This window comes from Verticillium nonalfalfae (assembly GCF_003724135.2).
Source record: "Verticillium nonalfalfae strain VnAa140/NRRL 66861 chromosome Unknown scaffold_211, whole genome shotgun sequence".
Lineage (NCBI taxonomy): Eukaryota > Fungi > Ascomycota > Sordariomycetes > Glomerellales > Plectosphaerellaceae > Verticillium > Verticillium nonalfalfae.
In genome coordinates this window covers 13657-34818 of record NW_021167436.1, presented here as the reverse complement: position 1 = coordinate 34818, position 21162 = coordinate 13657, and the positions used below count along the sequence as shown (strand labels likewise).

At 55.7% G+C, this 21162-nt stretch overlaps 6 protein-coding genes across 6 annotated transcripts in view; 3 read left to right on the top strand and 3 right to left on the bottom strand.

The window, feature by feature from the left end:
- Positions 1 to 917: 917 nt before the first annotated feature.
- On the bottom strand, positions 918 to 3143 carry SKN7 (kinase-regulated stress-responsive transcription factor skn7; the record flags this gene model as incomplete). Its single annotated transcript, XM_028638031.1, has 7 exons — positions 918 to 1366; positions 1441 to 1639; positions 1696 to 2595; positions 2660 to 2800; positions 2866 to 2938; positions 3001 to 3017; positions 3090 to 3143. The coding sequence occupies 7 exons, from the start codon at positions 3141 to 3143 to the stop codon at positions 918 to 920; spliced, it is 1833 nt and encodes a 610-aa protein (XP_028490516.1).
- A 6442-nt stretch (positions 3144 to 9585) lies between these two features.
- On the top strand, positions 9586 to 11240 carry D7B24_003844 (uncharacterized protein; the record flags this gene model as incomplete). Its single annotated transcript, XM_028638030.1, has 4 exons — positions 9586 to 9809; positions 9862 to 10056; positions 10116 to 10562; positions 10619 to 11240. 4 exons carry the CDS (start codon positions 9586 to 9588, stop codon positions 11238 to 11240), a joined length of 1488 nt encoding a protein of 495 aa, XP_028490515.1.
- A 114-nt stretch (positions 11241 to 11354) lies between these two features.
- On the bottom strand, positions 11355 to 12722 carry TRM10 (tRNA (guanine(9)-N(1))-methyltransferase; the record flags this gene model as incomplete). Its single annotated transcript, XM_028638029.1, has 1 exon — positions 11355 to 12722. The coding sequence occupies one exon, from the start codon at positions 12720 to 12722 to the stop codon at positions 11355 to 11357; it is 1368 nt and encodes a 455-aa protein (XP_028490514.1).
- A 317-nt stretch (positions 12723 to 13039) lies between these two features.
- MSH2 (MutS-like protein) lies at positions 13040 to 15910 on the top strand (the record flags this gene model as incomplete). The annotated part of the gene is made up of 3 exons (XM_028638028.1): positions 13040 to 13063; positions 13116 to 13247; positions 13298 to 15910. The coding sequence occupies 3 exons, from the start codon at positions 13040 to 13042 to the stop codon at positions 15908 to 15910; spliced, it is 2769 nt and encodes a 922-aa protein (XP_028490513.1).
- A 1236-nt stretch (positions 15911 to 17146) lies between these two features.
- D7B24_003841 (uncharacterized protein) lies at positions 17147 to 17952 on the bottom strand (the record flags this gene model as incomplete). The annotated part of the gene is made up of 4 exons (XM_028638027.1): positions 17147 to 17241; positions 17332 to 17526; positions 17590 to 17709; positions 17778 to 17952. 4 exons carry the CDS (start codon positions 17950 to 17952, stop codon positions 17147 to 17149), a joined length of 585 nt encoding a protein of 194 aa, XP_028490512.1.
- A 1630-nt stretch (positions 17953 to 19582) lies between these two features.
- The window catches only part of D7B24_003840 (uncharacterized protein), a gene marked incomplete at both ends in the record, with an annotated part of 4140 nt that continues 2560 nt past the window's right edge, over positions 19583 to 21162 (top strand). Inside the window, 2 exons of the mRNA XM_028638026.1 lie at positions 19583 to 19806; positions 19879 to 21002. Coding sequence (XP_028490511.1) covers positions 19583 to 19806; positions 19879 to 21002 — 1348 coding nt within the window. The remainder of the gene's footprint in view (positions 19807 to 19878; positions 21003 to 21162) is intronic.

Sequence of the window (21162 nt, the reverse complement as noted above, 5' to 3'; positions counted from 1 at the left end):
GCTCTTATTTCTCAGACATGCACCCTCCCCCCCCCCCCCCCCCCACCGGAACAGAGTCGAGACACTGAAGGGAAGGACGCAAATCGAAAGACAACAATCCAGATCGACGGCCGCGTGGGAAGGACTTTCGATTTTCTTTTCATTTGTTTCGGATATTCCAAGCTGGGTCCTTCACATGCTGGGTGCCCGGGCTGGGAGCCGCCATGCTTCCTCATACGCTCATAACGACCACCCATCGACTGACACGGCTGACACGCCCCCAAACTCGTGCAGCACGTCCATTCGCATTTGCCCCAAGATGAGAGCTTGCCCTTTATTGACATTCTAGCTCTGCTGGCACGCGTGTGTAACAAGAGGGGGAAGAGGAAGAAAGGAGGGGGAAAAAAAAAGAGGATGATCGTGGGAATTCCAGTCAACCCTCGTGACCGACGTCTCTCCCCCTCCCAAGAGGACCGCGCACATGCATGTGCGATGAGAGAGAAACATATATACCAAAAACCCATCGTCATCATACTGTCCGTCTATACAGACCCCGAGCCGTCCCTGCTCTTTACGGACTCGACCCGACGGCAGACACAAAACAAGGCAGACACGCCCTCTCTCTTTCTTTCTTTCACCTTCCCGTCGTTTCCGTCTGTCCGTTCGTCCTCCTCCTCGCTGAAAAAGGGGCGAGGCGGCACACCCACAACGCCATCCATCCCTCACCGGCCGCAGCGCAACGTAAGATGCTGTATACGCACGCTGACCCCATTTCGATACCCAACGACCCCAGTGACCGGCCGCGGGCTGACCTCGAGCACCGAACCAACCCTGATAGAGTTTCCTTTTTTTCCCCATCCCGAAAAAAGTGGCAAGTGGCAGAGGGCAACCTGTCAAGGGTAGGATTCCCTACCGCCCTTGCACGCTGACCAGCGATGTTATTGAGCGTAGCCTCCCTGAGGCCCGTACAGCCTCTGTCGTTTCTCTGGCCGATCCTCGACAGCCATGCCGTCCGGCACACGCATCTGCTGCTGCATCTGGGGCGGTAGGCCCTGGGTCGGGAATGTCGCACGCTGGGCTGACGTTGGCGTGATGACCATCTGTTGCGGGTTGCCCATGGCGTATCCCGGCTCCATAGTGGCCACGTGGGGCGACTGCTGATGGATCTGCCCAGGCGAGTGCCATGAGGTCGTCGTCGCCGGAGACTGGCTCGGCGTGTCGACGCGGACTTGGGGAGGCAGGCCCATCGTTCCCATCTGCGCACTGCCGGGACCCACAGGTATGTCGTCGATCGGAGGCGCGTTCTTCATGAGATGCGCGACGTGCTTTCGCAGGATACGCAGCATGCCGTCCTTGGTAAAGGGCTTGGCCAAAACATCGTTCAAACCTGTGAGGGAAGGGAAAAGTCATGTCAGCGATGCAGTCCCACAGTGATGTCGCTACTAATGATGGGGAACTTACTCCAGTTGAAATAGTGACTGATATCTTCCGGGCGAATGTTCGACGTCATGGCGACCACGGGCACATCGGGGTGCACCTCGCGGATCAGTTGCGTTGCCGAGACACCGTCCATGTGAGGCATGACAATGTCCATGAAGATCAGATCGAAATACCCGGCACCGACTTCCTTGCACTTGTTGACAGCGTCGATACCGTTTTCCTGGACAGAGTCAGCAACCTGCTTCCTACGACAACTGTGGATTTCCTGTCACATACCGCAACCTCTACCTGGCACTCCATCTGCGACAAGAACTTGGCTCCTATCCTCGAGCAGGTCCTATCATCCTCGACAAGGTAGACACGCGGCTTCTTCGATCCCCACAGCGAGTTGTCCTGCGGCGGTGCTGCCCTGCCAGCAGGGCCTGGCGGCGCCGGCGTGGCACCGCCTGGTGGGTTCGGCGTTGCCGGCCCCGGCTCCTGCTTGACCATGGTCTGGTTCGGGTAGTCATTGGTGAGGGTCGGCAACGAGTTGAGGGTGTACGGAATGTTGTTGAAGTGGTCTTGCGACAAGGGATCGATGCCAACGTTTTCGCCAACAGGGTAGACGAGATGACGCATATTGACGTGGTCGGCCATCATGGGAGGCATGGAGCCCGGCTGGAACATGAGGGACGACGCCGAGTCGGGCGGCGAGCTCTGGGCGTACATGCCGTTGAGGCGCTCAAAGTCGCGTTCGACCATGGAGTTTGTCGTCACCGTGGACAGAAGCTCGCGGGCGCGGCGCAACTCGGGCGCCTGCTCCTCCATGGTGCCGCCGTTCATGTGGGCCGCAGCCTGGTTCGGATACCTACCAGTGCGCCATCGCTCGTCAGGACTGGAGAGGAAATTCAGAAGCTCATGCGTTGACTGCCTCTGTACGTCAATGGTCTTCTGCAGCGAGTGCACCTCATGCACAAGCGTCTTGTTGGCGCGTGAGAGCTCAACAAACTGCTCCTGCAGGGCCTGGACCTGCTGCTGTTGCGCGAAGAGTGTCTCCTGGAGCAGGTTGATGGACTGGTTGGTGGTGAAAGAGTCTTCCGTTGGCTGGGCCTTGCGTTGGGCGGGCGCCTTGCGCCTGATGTTGTCGAGGTTGTCTTTCCTGTCCGCTCGAAACGCAGCATGCTTGAATTCCCAGGCCTGACGACACGGTCAGCGATCGCATGCTCCAAGTGGACAGCGCCAAGCCACCCTCTCTGCTCACCTGTTTGCCGTAAGGCGACTCATTGTTCTCGTCGTTCCGTCGAAGCTTGTGAAAGTCATATTTATTCAGCTGGCGTACAAAGCTCGAGAAATTGCTGTGCTTGAAGTGCTTGGGCAGGATGTCGTTGGTGAACTTGTCCGTCTGTGATCGGGTTAGCGCACTGCAAAGCAAGGCAAACAGCCAGGGGCCAAGGCTATGCGATGTACCTCAAGGATGACAAAGGTGTCGCCCTCGTTTCCCCATCTCACAATGTTCGCGTATGCAGGGTCCTCGAGCATCCTGTAATGGTTAGCAGCCGCCGAGAGGCCATGGTCGTTGGACGGACGGCAGGGTGGACGAACTTGTAGAGCTTGCGAACCTGCAGTATCACTGTTAGCAACAGACCCGCCATGCGCCACACGATAGAGAGTTGATTTGGGGGCCAACGTACAAAGTCGCTCGAGTTATTCCCGCCCTGTGCGGCGCCATCACCTTCGGGAGGCATGATGCGTTCTCTGGCGGGAAGCGAACTCGGAGTCGTTCTCGCGCACTTCGGGTCGCGGCGCAGAGGGCGCGAGCGACAAAAGCCCGGGAGGTCGGTTGGTCGAAGGTCGCGACAAGGCGTGCGAGAGGACGTGCGAGAGATGCTCCGAAGAAAGTCTGGGTCTGGGTCGTCGGTTGTGCCGTGCTGTCTGCGAGTGGATGGAGTCGTCAATCGTCGTCGAAAGGAGGGTCAGGGTCTCGGTCTCCTAGACTCCGCCGAGAGAGGTTTCCAAGTAGCCAACGTGCTATGCTTGTATCGGCAGCAAGCAAGGCGCGCGGCGGGTAGGGTGGGAGGAGAAGGAAGAATGCGGGCGGCTGGTGCAGAGGCGGACTGGGCAATTCACTAGCAATGCATTCCTCGCCAGGCCGATGTGGGTATGTCGAGGCGAAGCGGACCGCAGGTGTATCGGGGACTGGCGCGGATGAGACGAAGAGTGTGCCCACGGGTGTGTCGTTTCCAGACTGAAGGGAAACGGACGCGAGAGGCAGGTAGCGAACAAGACAAGACTCGGCCGACAGGCGTGGTAGGGTAGGAGAGATAGCGGCGCTTGGTGGGTGGGTGGATGGACGGAGGGATGGGCAGCGGCAAGCAGGCGGCAGGACTCGTTCGCTGTGGTAGGTAGTCAGCAGCAAGTAGCAACGTAGTAGCAAAGCAGGTTCTCAGACCCTGGCACTGACGCCGGGGTTTTTTGCTTGGAAACTGGAGACCAGGTGGAAAGGAATGACCTGCAAGTGGAATTGGCGGGTTAGGATGAATGGTGATCCCTCTCTCTCTCTCTGTCTGCCTCTTTCGGCTACTCTTCTTGCTGGTGGACCGTCCCTCGTGCTTCCGCGGTTTCGTGCTTTCTCGTGTTAGGGTGTTCGGCGTGCAGTCGATGTATAGGCCTTGGCTGCCTTGGGGACCCTTGCTCGACCCTCTTTCTCTCTCTCTCTTTCTGTCTGTCTCTCTTTCTGTCTCTCTCTCGCTCGCTCGCTCGTCTCGAAGTGGAGCGACCAAGGTACGCGTGACGGGGAGGGGGATACGGGGTTCAATGTCGATAGGACAAGAGTCGAGAGGGCCGAGAGACAAGACATGATGGTCGCCCTTACACCCTCGCACTGGGAGGGGACCCCCAAAAGCGCGGAGGGGGGGGGGACTAGCAGGCCCGGCGGAATTGGGTGACGAGACGACGAGACGATGGAGGAGGCAGTGGCTGAGATCGATTGCTGCGCCGTGCCCCAGGTGAGGGAAAATCTCTGGGGATCGGGACCCGGTTTCCGAGACACCGATTGGCTCACGATCCAGGTTGCGCTCTGAGAAGAGTGGGGGATCACAGTGCTCGACCAATGCCTGGTCCGTGCCAGAGAAGCCCCGGGAGCACTGTCATGGCATCTCCTTTCCGAATCTTGGTACAGCGCCCCCATGTACTCTTGACTCCCTGAGTCCGCCTGCGAACTACCTATCGCGTTTTTTGGGTACCTCATGTTGTCAGGTAGCTGCCCGGCCCCCCATCACATCACCCTAGGAAGCAGGGCCCTATGGTTTGCCTTGGCTTGGCCAGCCTTGGCTCTTCAAATGCTGGCTCCCAAACGCCCTGTCCTGTGCCCTCCACGAGATACCTACCTACCTTACCTTACCAAGGTAGATAGGCAACTACCTGTAGGCGGGCAAGGTAGGTAGGTCGATTTCTGGCCTTCATCAATCTCATTACCTCGGGGCACCAGTTCGCGAAAACCCCCCCTCGTCCCCTCCCTTCCTCCCTCCTCCCTCCTCCGTGGTGGCGCCGAGGACGTGATGGATGGCGAGAAAATGGCGAGAAAATTTGCCGTGAAAAAAAAAATAAACTCCCTGCACCCATCCGATCCCATCCCCTATTCACCCAGTCCCCCCCTACATCCCGAAAACCCATCCCTATCCCATCAGTCTCTCTCTCTCTCTCTCTCTCTCTCTCTCTCTCTCTTGAGCCCAGTCTCAGGGCACGTCCCGGCCCCGGGGTACGCCGCAATGGGCCCTGCATGGAAGGGATGGAGACGAGTACAAGATGATCTCTGAATCGTGAGACTTTTTCGCTTCCCATGTGAGATGAGATCCCGCCCCTCTCCCCAGGGTCTGTATCTTGTCGTCTTGTCTTGCTGTCTAGCGCCAGGTGTCTGGTGTCTAAGGCGCCCAGCGTGTGCCAGCTCGATCTCAATGTCTCACCGAACCCTCTCCATCGCTGGCCGTCTTGGGATTAGGACTCTATTGATGCATCTGCTCCGAGTAATCAGCCTTGCTATTGTCCCAGTCGAGACCAAACCGCTTCCGACTCCCGAGCGATCCAACCCGTCAGCTCTGCTGCCCCGTCTGGTCATGCCCCGGAGTTACATCATCTTGCTCCGGGCCAGCATGCAACACCCCCCGGCCCCAATGGAGCGGGAAACATGGCAAGCGCTCAACCCGCTACAGTAGTCCATCCCAACAGGTGAAAAGATCGACCGTCTGTGGCTGGCGGACTTGCGCTGTTCACCTGGTTCCTGTTTGCCGTTCCAGGACATTGGGGGTGCGTGAGAATGTGGAGGTTTGCCAGACGTCCTCGCCGTTTTGGTGAGACCGGTTGACCGCCAGCCGGGCACTAAACTGAACATGGCTTGGGCGATACCAAGCCCAATATCCCAGACAAGCTTGGAGGCAACAGACTTTTTTTTTGGCCCTTCCTCTGTTTGTTGCTGCCCGCTGCCCAATTTTTTTTTTAATTCGTTTTAGCCGGCGCACATACACAGATGCCCTCGATGGGCAGGTCGTCAGTGGGTTGCTCTGGATCGTGCACCGTACCTCGCCTAGGTCAGCGATGCGACAATGGCCAGGCACCCCCGAACGCCTCTTTTTTTTCATGAAGTTTTTTCATTTTCCTTCTTCCCTCATTCCCTACCTTGTTCTCAGCTGCCACTGCACTCCGATATATCTCGGCAATGCGCTCTCTCTGCCTCATTCTCCGCCTCTCTCGCTATCACGGTTCATTCACCCTTGTGCTCATGGAAATGTTCAGGGGTGAGTGACATGACACCTCTTGGGCCTCGATGTGGAACATGCGACAGGGGGCCAGGGCGAAGGTCAACAACACCACGTCAACAAGGCAGCTGATCGGCCACTGGTGCCAAGCCGAATGCAGGCTGGTGCGTTGTCCCCAGGAGGTATGACGCCATCAATACATATCGCCTCATACCGCCTGGCGCTCCAGCGTGCCTGGTTTGTCGTTCTCTCTCTCTCTCAGCTTTCATACTCACTCTCTCTCAGCCCCCGCCCCCCCTTAAGCCTTTCGAGGTCGAGCCGTCCCCCGCTTCACCCGATCGGACCGGGCCACCTTTGGCCGGAAGCGGCCTCGAACACAAACCAAGCCACCAGGACCCCGAGAGTCATCGCCCGGGTCGGTCTTTAGGGGTTTCGGGGACCCAGGGCCTAGACCGCCCATTTCCTCTCCACTTCATCCGTGTCTCGCCGCCGCGACCGTCTTCCTTCGGGCTTGGGCCTGTCTGATGCTGCGTCCTCTTGAAATTGATACTGTGATTGATGATTGCGACAAAGACGGACAGCTTTCGTTTGAGCTGCCTTGAATCTAGGCACGCACCCATGCGCGCATCAATGGTTTCCTCGTCGTAGTACACATGGCATGTGATGAGATGTTGCATTCAGCACGCCTCGAGCGATATCTAGGCTATCCAATTGAAGCCGTATCTTGTAGTTGCAGGAGGTAAACAGGCCCGAATAAGCATCTTGGAACAGCATGGCGTAGAGGCTGATACAACCTCACTCGCTCAAGGGTGACTCACGATGAGGTTGTCGGTGGATGTGAATCGTGAGGTCGGAACGGCCGCTTTTCGCCGATACAGGCCTTAACGCGTATCCCGGCTGTCGAAATCATGATGGAGAAGGCTTCATCAGCCGACAATGTCGCCTAAGCATGGGTACACCCTGGAGCATCATCTCATAAGGGTTCTGACGACTAGAGCGCCATGTGCTTAGCTGTCAGGCCGACGTTGATACAGTAATACATGTGGCCGTCAGATCGCCCCATGTAAGAGCTCTGTGTCTCAAGCAAGCTCAGCAAGCACTGCATTGATACACACAGGCAACGAAGACCAAACTTGCGAAGACGTATAAATGAGACATACAGGGAACCTGGTCAGAGATGGCGAAAATTGGAAGTACAGTCCTCTGGTGTCGAGTAAGAAGTGTGGGGAAAAGGCGCCCAGGCTGAGGAAGTTATCAAGGATATGCAACGGTATTTATGAATGGAAAACGACCTACGTACACACTTCAACTGCAAGCTGGGCCTGTGTGCAGCTGATATTGTACGCTGTTGTCGAATAGGGGTCGAGAGGTCAGAAACTATCAGGGGGCATAAACTTGGCGAGCTGGCGGGCTGACGATCTATGGAGTTTCAAAAATTGCACTTCAAGATAGCGGAGGCATGTAGGTTTCAAGAAAATATTCTCGCCGAAGCGCAAGAAGTTTACTCAACATGCCGTGCTGGGGCGACACGTACTGATATCATTGGCTTGTTGATTTGCTTGCACCATGATGATCTCAATCGGTATGCATCTACATCACTTCGTTCTCTTCAATTATCCATTTCGGAAGACCTGTCTCCTGGAAAATAACCGACAGTCGCGTACTTCCTCGCAACAGCTAACAAACCAATAACACCTCGCTGTCTTAAAGAACCGCTATTGGCTTTGCGCAAGTTATATAGCCTATTTTCGTGCTTGTGCAGCTCCGTGACGAGCGGGCCTGTCTTGGCAATGTCGATCCTCCTGCAACGGTTGGGCAGCCGTCCTCCTTCCAGAGCAATCGCTGGAAGTTGGTAGATAGGGTGAGCTCGAGGCCTCCAAGAAAAGAGCTTTCTTGCGGCACAGGGCAACGCAATGAAGAGTCCCTCTCCCACAACCTCTCGAGCCCACGTCGACTCAAATCTTCCACATTGCGAAGCGTATCCGTGTGAATAGTTCGAGCCGAATTTGCTCGTTTTTTTTTCTACCATCAGCAATGCAGTTCTTGTTCTTCACCGTGTCGTTGCTGCTCGGCAGTGCCGTTAGCGCTTTGCTGCCTGATCAAAAGGGGTTGCAGCTTTTGGGGAGGGAATGCGAGGAGGGTTTTGTGCCTTACTGTTGTAACTGGATATCGGATGGGGACTCGGGCATGCACTGCGAAGGTAAGTCTTCATATTCGTATGTTCAATTCATGGCACATACTAGACAAATAGTTGTTGATTGCGCAATGCTGCACTTCAGGACCTGGAGAAGTACCCTCTCTTGATGATTGCGCCGGTTTCGATCCACCAGCATTCCCTTGTTGTTGGAGGCAAGATGTAAGTGGGATTGCTCTGTTTTGCCTTCTTGCCAATGTACTTGATATGCTGATAAAAATCGGCCCTCGCAAGGGGCAATGGGCATATTGTCCCGGGCCGTGACGTTAGAATGAGGTCTTCACGAGCGGTGCTCTTTTGGTCTGGTGGCGAGACGAGGAGTCTGTGAGATAGGTTTGGAGCTGGATGGCAACTCAAACCAATTAAACGGCTGACAACTATGTGGCCATTTTTGATACCTCGCCTGGGTGTACCAGGATGGGTGTGTGTATATAGCGACCAATTGGACATGCGGCAAAAGCCTTCAAAGAAAACTTGAAATCTGCCGGCCAGATACAAGCTATAGATTCCGCTGTGGGACTTATAACCTGAAAATCGGCCCTAGCATCGATTCTAGTGAAATATTTCAACCCAGCTACATTTACTTTGTCACCGAGAACACCGAGCTTTACTCTTCTATACCCTCCAACGAATCTAATCGTTAGTCCACAAGGCGTATCAAATGCTACGGCTGGGTGTGTTTTTCAAACTACCAGAGAACAATTTCGAGAGCATTCAAATGTTGAAGTATCAAGTTCATGCGCCATTATAATCGCTTGGACCAAGTTCCACACCAGAATGTTTCCTGCCTCGGGGCCATGGGCAGATGGACACAGAGCAAGATTATGCTGACGGCGCCAGCACAAATGATCAAAGCAAAAAGATAACTAGTTCCCAACTGGTGGATGACGAACATTCAAACAATAGCTTGATTTGTAGTGGATTGCCTGTGTAGTTGTTTGCTTGTTGACTTGCTCAACGACTATCCACTACCTGAAGCACCCCATGTGAACTGGGCGGTGCCTGCATGACTAAGCATCGCCTTTCACTGTACGCGTGGGAACGCGGTCAGGACGCGACAAGAATACCATCTACCCAGTGCACCACCCCACATGCTAAACCGCACCCCTACAGATCGCAAATCAATTGCAGTCGACAAGCTGCAATCTTTCTTGCCCAGCACTTCAGGCCCTAGATCTTGATATGCCTCATTCTGTTTCGCCAAAATCGAACACTGCCTCTGAGCAGAATACGCAAGAGACGATGGCTGAACCTTTTCCTGGCACCGCCGAAACCCAGTCAACCGAGGGAGACGTGGCGATGGCTGACGTGACCGAAGACGCCGTCGCTGTCCCAGCAATCAAGGCGGAAACCAAACTAGAGGAGCTGTTTGACGACATGGATTCGGACGAGGAATTTCCGAGTTCGCGACCGAATGGTGCGCCGCCCCCTAGCTCGCCGCCTCTTGCGACACCACAATATCCTTCGTGAGTATTGATGTGACCCAGACCACGGGGGCGACAGCTGACACCGATCTAGAGACATTGCCGGTATGAAGGCATCCGACCCAGAGATCATGAAACTTTTTTATCAGCGCCTGTTTCCCTGGAGGCAACTCTTCCAGTGGCTCAACCACAGTCCGACACCCACGAACGACTTTGCCCATCGCGAGTTCGCCTTCACGCTGCAGAACGACGCATACCTGCGATATCAATCTTTTCCATCCCACGACCTGTTAGTGACCATGGACATCTTGTACAGGGTTGAATTCCACTGACCAATGTAACTTATAGCCTCCGCAAGGACATTCTCCGCCTGATGCCGTCTCGATTCGAAATCGGCCCTGTGTACACCACCAACCCCCGAGACCGCAAAACCCTCCGCAGCTCGAGTGCCTTCAAACCGCTGGCCAAGGAGTTGTGTTTCGATATTGATTTGACGGACTATGACGATATTCGAACATGCTGCGACAAGGCCAACATCTGCATCAAGTGCTGGCAGTTCATCACCATGGCAATCAAGGTCGTCGACGTTGCGCTGCGGGACGATTTCGGGTTCAAGCACATCATGTGGGTGTACTCCGGAAGGAGAGGTGCTCACGCCTGGGTGTGCGACAAGAAGGCGAGGACAATGCCGGACCAAATGAGGAGGGCGATTGCCGGGTATCTGGAGGTTATCAAGGGTGGCGCGCAAAACTCTAAGAAGGTCAACCTCTGGAGACCATTACACCCACATCTGACGTAAGTCTACCTGCTTCTGAAGGCCCTCCCGTGGCATCAGTACTGATGTGCAACAGGCGGAGTCTGGAAACTCTCAAAACCCACTTCCAGGAAGACGTTCTCGAAACCCAAGACCCATGGGCGACTGCCGAGCGCGCTGAACGACTCCTACAGCTTCTGCCCGACAAGAATCTGAATGAAGCCCTTCGTAAGAAATGGGATGCCTCACCAGGCCGCTCCTCCACTTCTAAGTGGGCTGATATCGACACTGTCGCCCGCAGCGGTGCGAGCAAAAGTCTCGATGCGCGGGCGCTGAGGGAAGCGAAACAGGACATCGTCCTCGAATACACATATCCACGCCTCGATATCGAGGTTTCAAAGAAACTGAACCATTTGCTCAAGTCGCCCTTTGTCGTCCACCCCGGCACCGGCCGTGTTTGTGTGCCTATCGACACAAAGGCGCTCGAAGAATTTGACCCCACGACAGTCCCGACGGTCCAGCAGCTTCTTTCAGAGATTGATGAATGGAAGGCTGATGAGGAGGAGCCAGAGGCGCCACAGAAAAGCGTGCAGGATTGGGAGAAGACAAGTCTCAAGCCGTACATTGACCAGTTCCGATCATTTGTAGCAGGACTCATCAAGGACGAAAAGGATATCAAGGTGAAGAGGGAGCGTGACGAGGAGTCCATGGACTTTTAGTAGGCTGGCTGGCAGCGTATGAATGTATGACTGGGTATTATCGAGTATATTTTTAGGTGGCTTCAATGCGATGTACACATGGCTGGGCATTCTCTTTTCCCTCACCTGGTCTACCTAAGTGGCAGGTACAGGCGCATTAGCAACAGCGTCAGTATCTACCTGCATCTCGTCGCTCTCAAGGGCGCCCTTGTTGCCATTCTTGTTTTCGGTCGTGGTCTGGTCCTCTTCGCCATGCTCGTCATCATCCTCTTCATCTTCCAGTCTGCTGTCATCAAGGTCAGCACCGGTGGTGTCACCCTCCTCCGCCGAGCCCCTGAGCTTGCCACCTTTCCTCTTGGGAATGACCTCGAGAAACGCCTTGCCCCAATCGCCGGTCTCCAGCCACTTGAGCATGATCTCTACAACGTGATTTGTGGCCAGGACGCGGCGACTCGCCATCTCCAGGTATTCCCCGATAGGCAGCTTTGCCGTACGGATACCCTTTTCTCTCGCGCGCCTGTGGCATAAGCCCTTTTCGCGGTTACGGTCCACAAGACCGCCGATGATGTAGCTTGTGTTTGGCTCCAGGCGGTCCAGGGTGTTCGGCGACTCGGCAGACAGATAGACGATCGACTTGAGGTCTTCTGCAGGCTCAGGCTCCGCCTCGGCCTGTGGCGTCGCGTCTGCCTCGTCCCTAAACAGCGCTGGCTTCGCACCCTTTCTCGGCTGGAGCACATCGATCAACTGACCTCCGTCGGGTCCCTTCATTTCCTGCTCCGCCGCCTTCGCCGCCTCGATATAATCACCCTCAATCAGTTTTACGCCCTTCCAGTGCAGGTGCTGGTTGGCCAGCGTCGTCTCGAACCTCTCCTTCATCATACCCTTGTACGAGCTGATGTAGAGGTGCGACTGATACCGCGCGCGCCTGTTGTCGCTGTAGCAGCGTGTGACCTGGCTCGACAGGGAGATGCGCTCGCTTTCGAGCATGTACTCTTCGAAATCGCAGTCGACGACAAGGGCGACGGGGACGCGCACGGCCGGCTCGGGCTTGGCGGGCTTTTGGAAGAGGGTGGAGGGGTCGACGCCCTTGGCCTTGGCTTCAGCGATGAGGGCCTGCTTGTCCTCGCGTTTGCGAACGGCGCGGTCGTGACGCTTCTCCTTGCGCTTGCGCTTGCGGTCGTCACGGGCATCCTCCCACTGGGCTTTGCGCTTGAGCTTGCGCAACTGGTTCTTGGAGAGTTTGGGTTCGGGCTCGGTAGCGGTGGGCTCGGAGGCAGGGGCCACATCGACGGTGGTTTCGGCGGAGTGGCCGCCAGCAGGGTTGGAATCGCTGACTACATGGCTGGCGCCGTCTGTGATCGGGGCGGGGGCGGGGGCGAGAGCGTTCTCGACAGAAGGTGGTGACTGGAGAAGGGACTCAATGGGGATAGAAGAGCCCTGAGGCTCAGCTGCGGGCGCATTGGCTGTGTCGGAAGTTGTGTCGTCCATCGCAGATGCCGACATCACATGAAATGGTCGAAGTGCCGTGAAGAGGAAGTGGGGGAAGCGACAAAATTTCGCCTGCGTCACAGCCCAGCTTCACGGCAGATTGAAGGCGGTCAAGGGTACTGACCAGGACAGGACTAGCGCACTCACGTCGCGTCGTCGGTTTAATGGACAGTTGAAGACGCGACGGCCGCCCCAAAGTTCTTAGGCTCTCCAATTCAATGTTCGAGGAGGCAATCATCTCGCAAAAGCCGAATACATATCCCAATTTGGTTCCCATGCTTCTATATTCTCTAAACAACCTTCCGCACATTTCCAATCCTTGAGTCACAAATATGTCCTCGCGACCCGAGCTGAAGGTACGCCATCTTTACATGACAGGCAACGGGCGATTTGTTGACTGGTTACCAGGTCGACGATGAGCATGGCTTCATTCGATACTTCAAGTCCCTTCCAGAGGTTCATGAGGACACGATCCGGATTTTTGACCGAGGTGATTGGTACACAGCACATGGTGAAGATGCCAACTTCATCGCGAGAACAGTACGTTGTCTACAACCCGTCACCTACCCACAGTGTCCTGACGCCACTAGGTCTATAAAACCACATCAGTCGTTCGACAACTAGGACGAGATGACAAGACCGGCCTTCCGTCCGTCACCATGACCGTGACCGTTTTCCGACAATTCCTCCGAGAAGCCCTCTACAAGCTCAGCAAGCGCGTGGAGATTTACCAAAGCACAAGTGGTCGCATGAACTGGAAGGTCGTCAAACAAGCCTCGCCCGGAAACCTGCAAGATGTTGAGGAAGAGCTCGGAGGGCAATTTGAGGCAGCTCCTATGATCCTGGCCGTCAAGATTACAGCCAAGGCCTCCGAGGCGCGCAGCGTCGGTGTCTGCTTCGCCGACGCTAGCGTCCGAGAACTGGGTGTCAGCGAATTCCTCGACAATGACCTCTACTCGAACTTCGAGGCTCTCTTGATTCAGCTCGGTGTCCGCGAGTGTCTGATACAGGCCGACAAGGCGGAGAAGGATAAGCGAGATCCTGAACTCACCAAGCTGCGACAAATCATCGACAATTGCGGTGTGGCTGTCTCAGAGCGGTCGGCAGTCGAGTTTGGGACCAAAGACATCGAACAGGACCTCGCCCGACTGCTCAAGGACGAGAGGGCTGTCACACTTCTGCCCCAGACGGAACTGAAGCTGTCCATGGGATCTGCTGCCGCACTCATCAAATACCTGGGGGTTCTACATGACCCTTCCAACTTTGGACAATACCAGTTGTACCAGCATGACTTGGCTCAATTCATGAAGCTCGATGCCGCAGCCCTCAAGGCCTTGAACCTTATGCCAGGTCCCCGAGACGGAGCGAAATCGATGAGCGTGTACGGCCTGCTCAACCACTGCAAGACCCCCAACGGCAGCCGTTTGCTGTCACAGTGGCTGAAACAGCCTCTGATGAGCAAACAAGACATCGAAAGGCGCCAGCAGCTGGTGGAGGCCTTCGTCAGCGACACCGAACTCCGCCAAACGATGCAGGAGGAGCACCTGCGTTCAGTCCCTGATCTTTACCGTCTTGCGAAGCGTTTCCAACGGAAGAAGGCCAACCTGGAAGATGTCGTTCGGGCGTACCAGGTCATCATTCGCCTGCCCGGCTTCCTCGGCACCTTGGAAGGTGTGATGGACGAGGCGTACCGGGACCCTCTGGACGAGGCATACACCTCCAAGCTCCGCACTCTTTCCGACAGCCTTGTCAAGCTCCAGGAAATGGTTGAAACCACGGTCGACCTGGACGCCCTTGATCGCCATGAGTACGTCATCAAGCCTGAATTTGATGACAGTCTGCGCATCATCCGCAAAAAGCTTGACAAGGCGAAGAGAGACATTGACCAGGAGTTCAACAAGGCCGCCCACGATCTTGGACAGGAGAAGGAGAAGAAGATATTCCTCGAAAACCACAAAGTTCACGGATACTGCATGCGACTAACGAGGACCGAAGCCGGCTGTATCCGCAACAAATCAGGCTACCAGGAGTGCTCGACACAGAAGAACGGCGTGTACTTCACGACCAGGAACCTGCAGAACCTACGCCGCGAGTTCGATCAGCAGTCGCAAAACTACAACAGAACCCAGGCTAGCTTGGTGAACGAGGTCGTCGGAGTTGCGGCCTCGTACTGCCCTGTTCTCGAGAAACTTGCCGGCGTCCTTGCCCACCTTGATGTCATCATCTCTTTTGCCCACTGCTCAGTTCACGCGCCGATCGAGTACGTCCGGCCGAAGATGCACAAACGGGGCGAGGGCCAGACAGTGCTGAAAGAGGCACGTCACCCTTGCTTGGAGATGCAGGATGATGTGCAGTTCATCACGAACGATGTGGAGCTCACGAAGGACAAGTCCTCCTTCCTTATCATCACCGGACCCAACATGGGCGGAAAGTCGACGTACATCCGCCAGATTGGCGTCATCGCCCTCATGGCGCAGGTCGGCTGCTTCGTTCCCTGCGCGGAGGCTGAGATGACCATCTTCGACTCCATCCTGGCTCGCGTCGGTGCGAGCGACTCCCAGCTCAAGGGCGTCTCCACCTTCATGGCCGAGATGCTCGAGACAGCCAACATTCTCAAGTCTGCGACGGCCGAGTCCCTTATCATCATTGATGAGCTCGGTCGCGGCACGTCGACATACGACGGCTTCGGCCTAGCCTGGGCCATTTCAGAACACATTGTCAAGGAGATTGGCTGCTCCGCCATGTTCGCCACCCACTTTCACGAGCTCACGGCGCTGGCCGACCAACATGCCCAAGTGAAGAACCTCCACGTCACGGCGCACATTAGCGGAAGCGAAGAAGGTGACGCCAAGCGCGAGGTGACGTTGCTGTACAAGGTCGAAGACGGCATCTGCGACCAAAGCTTCGGCATCCACGTCGCCGAGCTCGTGCGCTTCCCGGACAAGGTCGTCCGCATGGCGAAGCGCAAGGCGGACGAGCTTGAGGACTTTACGACCAAGCACGAAGACCTCGGGCTCAAGTACAACAAGAGTGACGTCGAAGAGGGCAGCGCCATGCTTAAGGATGTGCTCGTTCGGTGGAAGGATGAGATCAAGGGCGGCGCAATGAGCAAACAAGACATGGTCAAGAAGATGAGGGAGCTGGTCGCGTCAGACGAGAAGCTGTTGGCGAATCCCTTCTTTCAGTCGGTCAAGCTTCTGTAAGGGGGTTATGTAAATATGTTGGCGGGTACTGGCCAGGCGGCGCTGGGGCTATTCACAATTGGGATGGGAATGGATGACAACAATATTGTACAGAAATAGGTACTGTCTAGGCGTTTCACGTTGCACATGTATTCAAAACGGAACTTGCTCGTCATCATGCTTGGAACATCTTATATTCGCTGCCATCAGCCAACCTTTTCCTCCACCGATGGTAGTGCTATTCATATAAAGCCACCAACCTCTCTACTATGTCCTCGGTTAGCGCAAGATCCTGCTGTGGAAATTCGCAGTAACTGAAATAGACAATGGGCAATGTCAGAAAAGAGATAGAACGGTGATTGTTATAATCATAGAGATCATAAACAGCCTCTGAAGCTAAGGTTTTCATCATGAAAAGCAGTGACGTTCAGTAGGTAGTCGTACCTGTATACCAAGTCAGTCGATGTCACTTCTAGAGTGGCCATATAAGACGATGAAGGATGACGGGGTCAGAAAAGAGATAGAACGGTGATTGTTATAATCATAAAATCATAAACAGCCTCTGAAGCTAGATTTTCATCATGCGATGGTGCGGGGCAAAAACAGTTGGTTGGATGGAGCAATACCTGCGTCTCTGGTTAGTATCAGACTTTCGAACGAATCCGCAAAGACGTATGGTAAGATATGGGATAATTCAGAAAATGATAGAACGGTGATTGTTATAATCATGGAGATCATAAACAGCCTCTGAAGCTAAGGTTTTCATCATGGAATTGGAAAGAACTTGTCGAGCTTGTGCATACCTTTTCTCTCGTTAGCGATGAGCTTCGACAGCAAGAAGGTCAAGTGAGAAAAGAGGGAGAAGGGATCAATCAGAAAAAAGATAGAACGGTGATTGGTATAATCAAGTAGATCATAAACAGCCTCTGAAGCTAGGGTTTCATCATGCATGGGTAGGGAAGTGGGCTATAGCATCAAACGACGTACCTTTTGTTTGTAGTGTAAGCGGCAGCAGCAGCAGCGCCGCCGATCGACAGATCCGACACGCACGTCACATGCAGCGAAGCCCTCATAAGAGAGCATCGGGCTGGAAAATAACACAGCTCTCCGATTGGTGTTCTACCGGACGAGCTCCCTTCCTTGGTCCGTCTGCGATGGCCCCCCAGCGGCCGGCTCGTGTGGTATGTACAACAACAAATGAGAAACGCTCGCTAGCCCGTAGGTCGTCTGTCCCTTCCCTTCCACTCGGTCACCAGTCTACTCGACTGTCGCCTTGACGGGGTTGATCTCGACGCCGTACTTCGCCTGCAGGCGCTCGCGCCTCCGCTCATCGTAGCCCTCGGTCTTGAGTTCTGCAGGGTGTCAGCATTGTATAGAACGGTGTGCGCGGCTGTGCCCGCTCCCGGAACCATGCGCCTTTCAGCCGGCAGGAAAGAACGCACCTCGCCTTTCGCCGAGCTCAGCGATCGTCTCCTCAATCGGCCTCCTCCTGTTGGCGCGCAGAGCCAGCTTTCGCTCAAACTCGTCTTCCTCGGGGCGCTCGGCCCAGCCACGCAGGCGAGCGCCGGTGAAGTCGAACACGCCCATGGTTGCGGACACCAAGGCGCCAACACCGAGGACGGTAGGCATCCTTTTCCCTAAGAAGCGCGTCAACAAGGTCCTTACCCAGGCTTCGTATCTCGGTAGGCGAGGTCACGTACTGGTCATGCCGAGGATGGAACCAGCGACGAAGCCGCCAATGGCCGAGTTCCAAGGGTCATTCTTGTGCCTCAGGTTGGCGCTCGCGGTCTTTGTGAACTCGTAGGCACCGCCGCCGAGAGCTATATACGAAGGACACAAGTCAGCAACGTTGACTCGACAGCTGAGCACCCAATTGGACTCGTCGTACCGAAAACGCCGATGATGCCACCGCTGCGGGTGAAGACGGACATGGCGCCGACATTGTTCACCTGCAGGGCGTTGTGAATGGCGGCGACGAAGAAGCCGGATGTACCGACAATTGTGAGGCCGGTGAAGCCCGCCTTGAGGGCATCTTTGGGGTGGTGGACGTCGTCGCCGGCCATGGTGGGAGGTGTCGGGCGGGTGATGGTTGCCAGAGAGCTTTTGTAGTGTGGACGTCAAGATTGCAAGTTTGGATTGAAGTCAGTGGCCTCGCGATTGGCTGCGAGGGGAATGGGTAGAGGTCACGTGAGTCGGGAGCTCGGCCTGTGCCTTGACGCGTCACATGGCCGCTGCGCTGCTGGTGCTAAGCGAGTGACGCCGGTCAGAACGGCATGGGCGATGAAAGCTCTTCGACAACCCGCTGACCGGGACTCATGCGATCCAAGGCCGATGAGCCGGTCTGACGCAGCTCTAGGGGAGCTCGGATGCCATGTTGCGAAAGGAGGCCTGATGCTCGATCAAGAGCAGCGCGAAGGTCCTCACATTCGCGTGCTCGTCTCGCTTCGTTTGATCGAGTCTCTGCAAGTTGCTTTTCGAGCGCTTGGGTGTGCTTGTCTTTTCGATCGCGATAGGCTCTGCATCATCTCAACTGAGTTCAACTCAAGTCATGACAGGGACTAGACCTCACTGTTGCGCACGGCGAACCTGGCCTCTTCGCTTTTGTACGGGATCCTCCCTAGGTGCTACAGTTGCGATCGTCTCAGTCCACGTTAAAGCAATGTAAGACCCTCTGCCTACCTCCAGGGTTGAAGATGCGAAAGATCGTGTTGCCCATGTGTAGTTTTTTTGGGCGCATAAACACTGCTCAAATGCATGTCCTGCTCTGCAACGTTGCGGAAGGTTTTTTTAATTTATCTTTCGTGAGAGAGCCTTTTTGGGAGATTGGACTAGTGAAGTCTGGCATACAAAGTTTGTGGGTGAGACGACAAGGGAGAGTTTCCTTCGATTCATGAAAGAATCAATCGGAGCAAGCCGACTGCTCTTCTCGCAATGGGCACGTCCAAGTCGCGTGGGCTTGCGAACCCATGCTGTACCATGGACGCAATCCCAGTGCCGATTACCCGTAGAGAACAAGCTCGCGGGGTTGAGACGCCAGTCGTCCGACCAGCACGGTTTCACCCCCATGTCACCAACTCAGCAGAAAAGGGCTGCCTCACGATGGGGTGACTGCAATTACTCAATTCGGTCGGCCTCCATTGGCCGTGCAACGGTAAGGGGGATGGGCCCCTGATCTGAAGGAGTTTCCCGAATCTGCGACATGCTCGCCAGATCCCCCGTTGGTCCACAGAGGATCTTCGCATGTATCGGACGGCTGGGTGCTCTCTGAACCGCCGCAGTCTTCGTGCCGCCCCCTTCACCTGCTGCGCTGTCCACGATGGCGCCCGTTGCCGTAGACTCAACCCCCCGTCCCAGCTTCAGCGCCCGCCCTGTAGCTACGCGTCATTAAGGGATACACGAGATGGCAGTCTAGCCTGCCTCGGGAGCAAGCCTCAAGTGTCAAACCATCTCGACTCCTGGCCCCGTCCAGTCAGGGTGTGAGTGTCAAGCGTCCCATCGGGCTGGTACCTGGCCCACCAGCACTCTCGTCATGTTCTGTATATAAGTGCGAGCCAAGCCTTCGGCAGTATCGCAATCGAGGCCAGTCATCTCAGCCCAGTCGCTTCCATTCTTTCCATTCATTCCTTTCCTGCTTCGTTTGTTTGTTCACAATCATTTTTTTTTTTTTCGTTTCCCCTTCGAAGAAAACACAACATGTTGGCTAGTTCCATCTACGTGTTCCTCGCATCAGCTGGCCTGATCGAGGCTTCTCTGTTCGGCGCGACGCACGACTCTGTCAAGCATCACCCTCGAGATATATTCGCCCGGCAGAACCAGGCAAACTGCTTGCAAAAGAACTTGATCCAGAGCGCCAGTGGTCGTACCGGTCAGGAGCAGGGCACCGCAGGTATCAAGGCCGGACAGTCGCCGTCCGCAACGTAAGTCCAAACCACTTGTACCAGCAAGGCGGACAAAGAAGAGACAAGAAAATCCTGACCCGAGTCCCGCAGCGACAATGACAACTTTATCAACTTTTGCAAGGGCCAGACCATCACCAATGGCGTCCAGATCAAGACGGGGTCTTGCAACGGCGTTCCCATGGGCAAGCTCCCCAGCGTCGACAACATGATCTCCGCCATGATCACGAACCCGCAGCCGGGCAAGACCATCCCGGCCGAGACGACGTTCAACATTTCGGTCCAGGTCGCCCACCTCAAGGCCGGCGTGTTTGTCAACCCGACGACAAACTACTACACGGCGCCCCAGGACCTCGACAGCCGCGGCGACATCATCGGCCATTGCCACGTCACCGTCCAGTCCATCGGCTCGCTCGACTCGACGACGCCGCCTGACCCCAAGCTGTTCGCCTTCTTCAAGGGCATCGACGACGCCGGGAACGGCCAGGGCTTGCTGCAGGCCGTCGTCACGGGCGGGCTGCCGGCTGGCGTGTACCGCGTATGTACCCTGATCGGAGCGGCGAACCACCAGCCTGTCGCCATGCCTGTTGCTCAGCGAGGCGCGCAAGATGACTGCACCAAGTTTGAAGTTGTCGCCGGTGGAGGAGGAGGCGGCGGTGGCCAAGGACAGAACCAGGGTGCCCAGGGTCAAGGTCAAGGCCAAGGAAAGGGCAACCAGAACCAAGGTGCTCAGGGTCAGGGTCAAGGTCAAGGAAAGGGCAACCAGAACCAAGGTGGCCAGGGTCAAGGTCAAGGTCAAGGTCAAGGCCAAGGAAAGGGCAACCAGAACCAAGGTGGCCAGGGCCAAGGCAAGGACAACAACGGCCAGACTCAAGGAGGCCAGGGCCAGGCTAAGGGCGACAATGGTCAAGGCCAAGGCCAGGGTCAAGGCAAGGACAACAACGGTCAGACTCAAGGTGGCCAAGGCCAGACTAAGGATAACAACAGCCAGACTCAAGGTGGCCAGGGCCAGACGAAGGACAAGAACGGCCAGACTCAAGGAGGCCAGGGCCAGACGAAGGACAACAACGGCCAGACTCAAGGTGGCCAGGGCCAGGCTCAGGGAAATCAGGGCCAGGCTAAGGACAAGAACGGCCAGACTCAAGGTGGCCAAGGCCAGACGAAGGACAACAACGGCCAGACTCAAGGTGGCCAAGGCCAAGCTAAGGGCAACAACGGTCAAGAACAAGGCCAGGGTCAAGGCAAGGACAAAAACGGTCAATCTCAAGGCAACAACGGCCAGACTCAAGGAGGCCAGGGCCAGACGAAGGACAACAACGGCCAGACTCAAGGTGGCCAGGGCCAGGCTCAGGGAAATCAGGGCCAGGCTAAGGACAA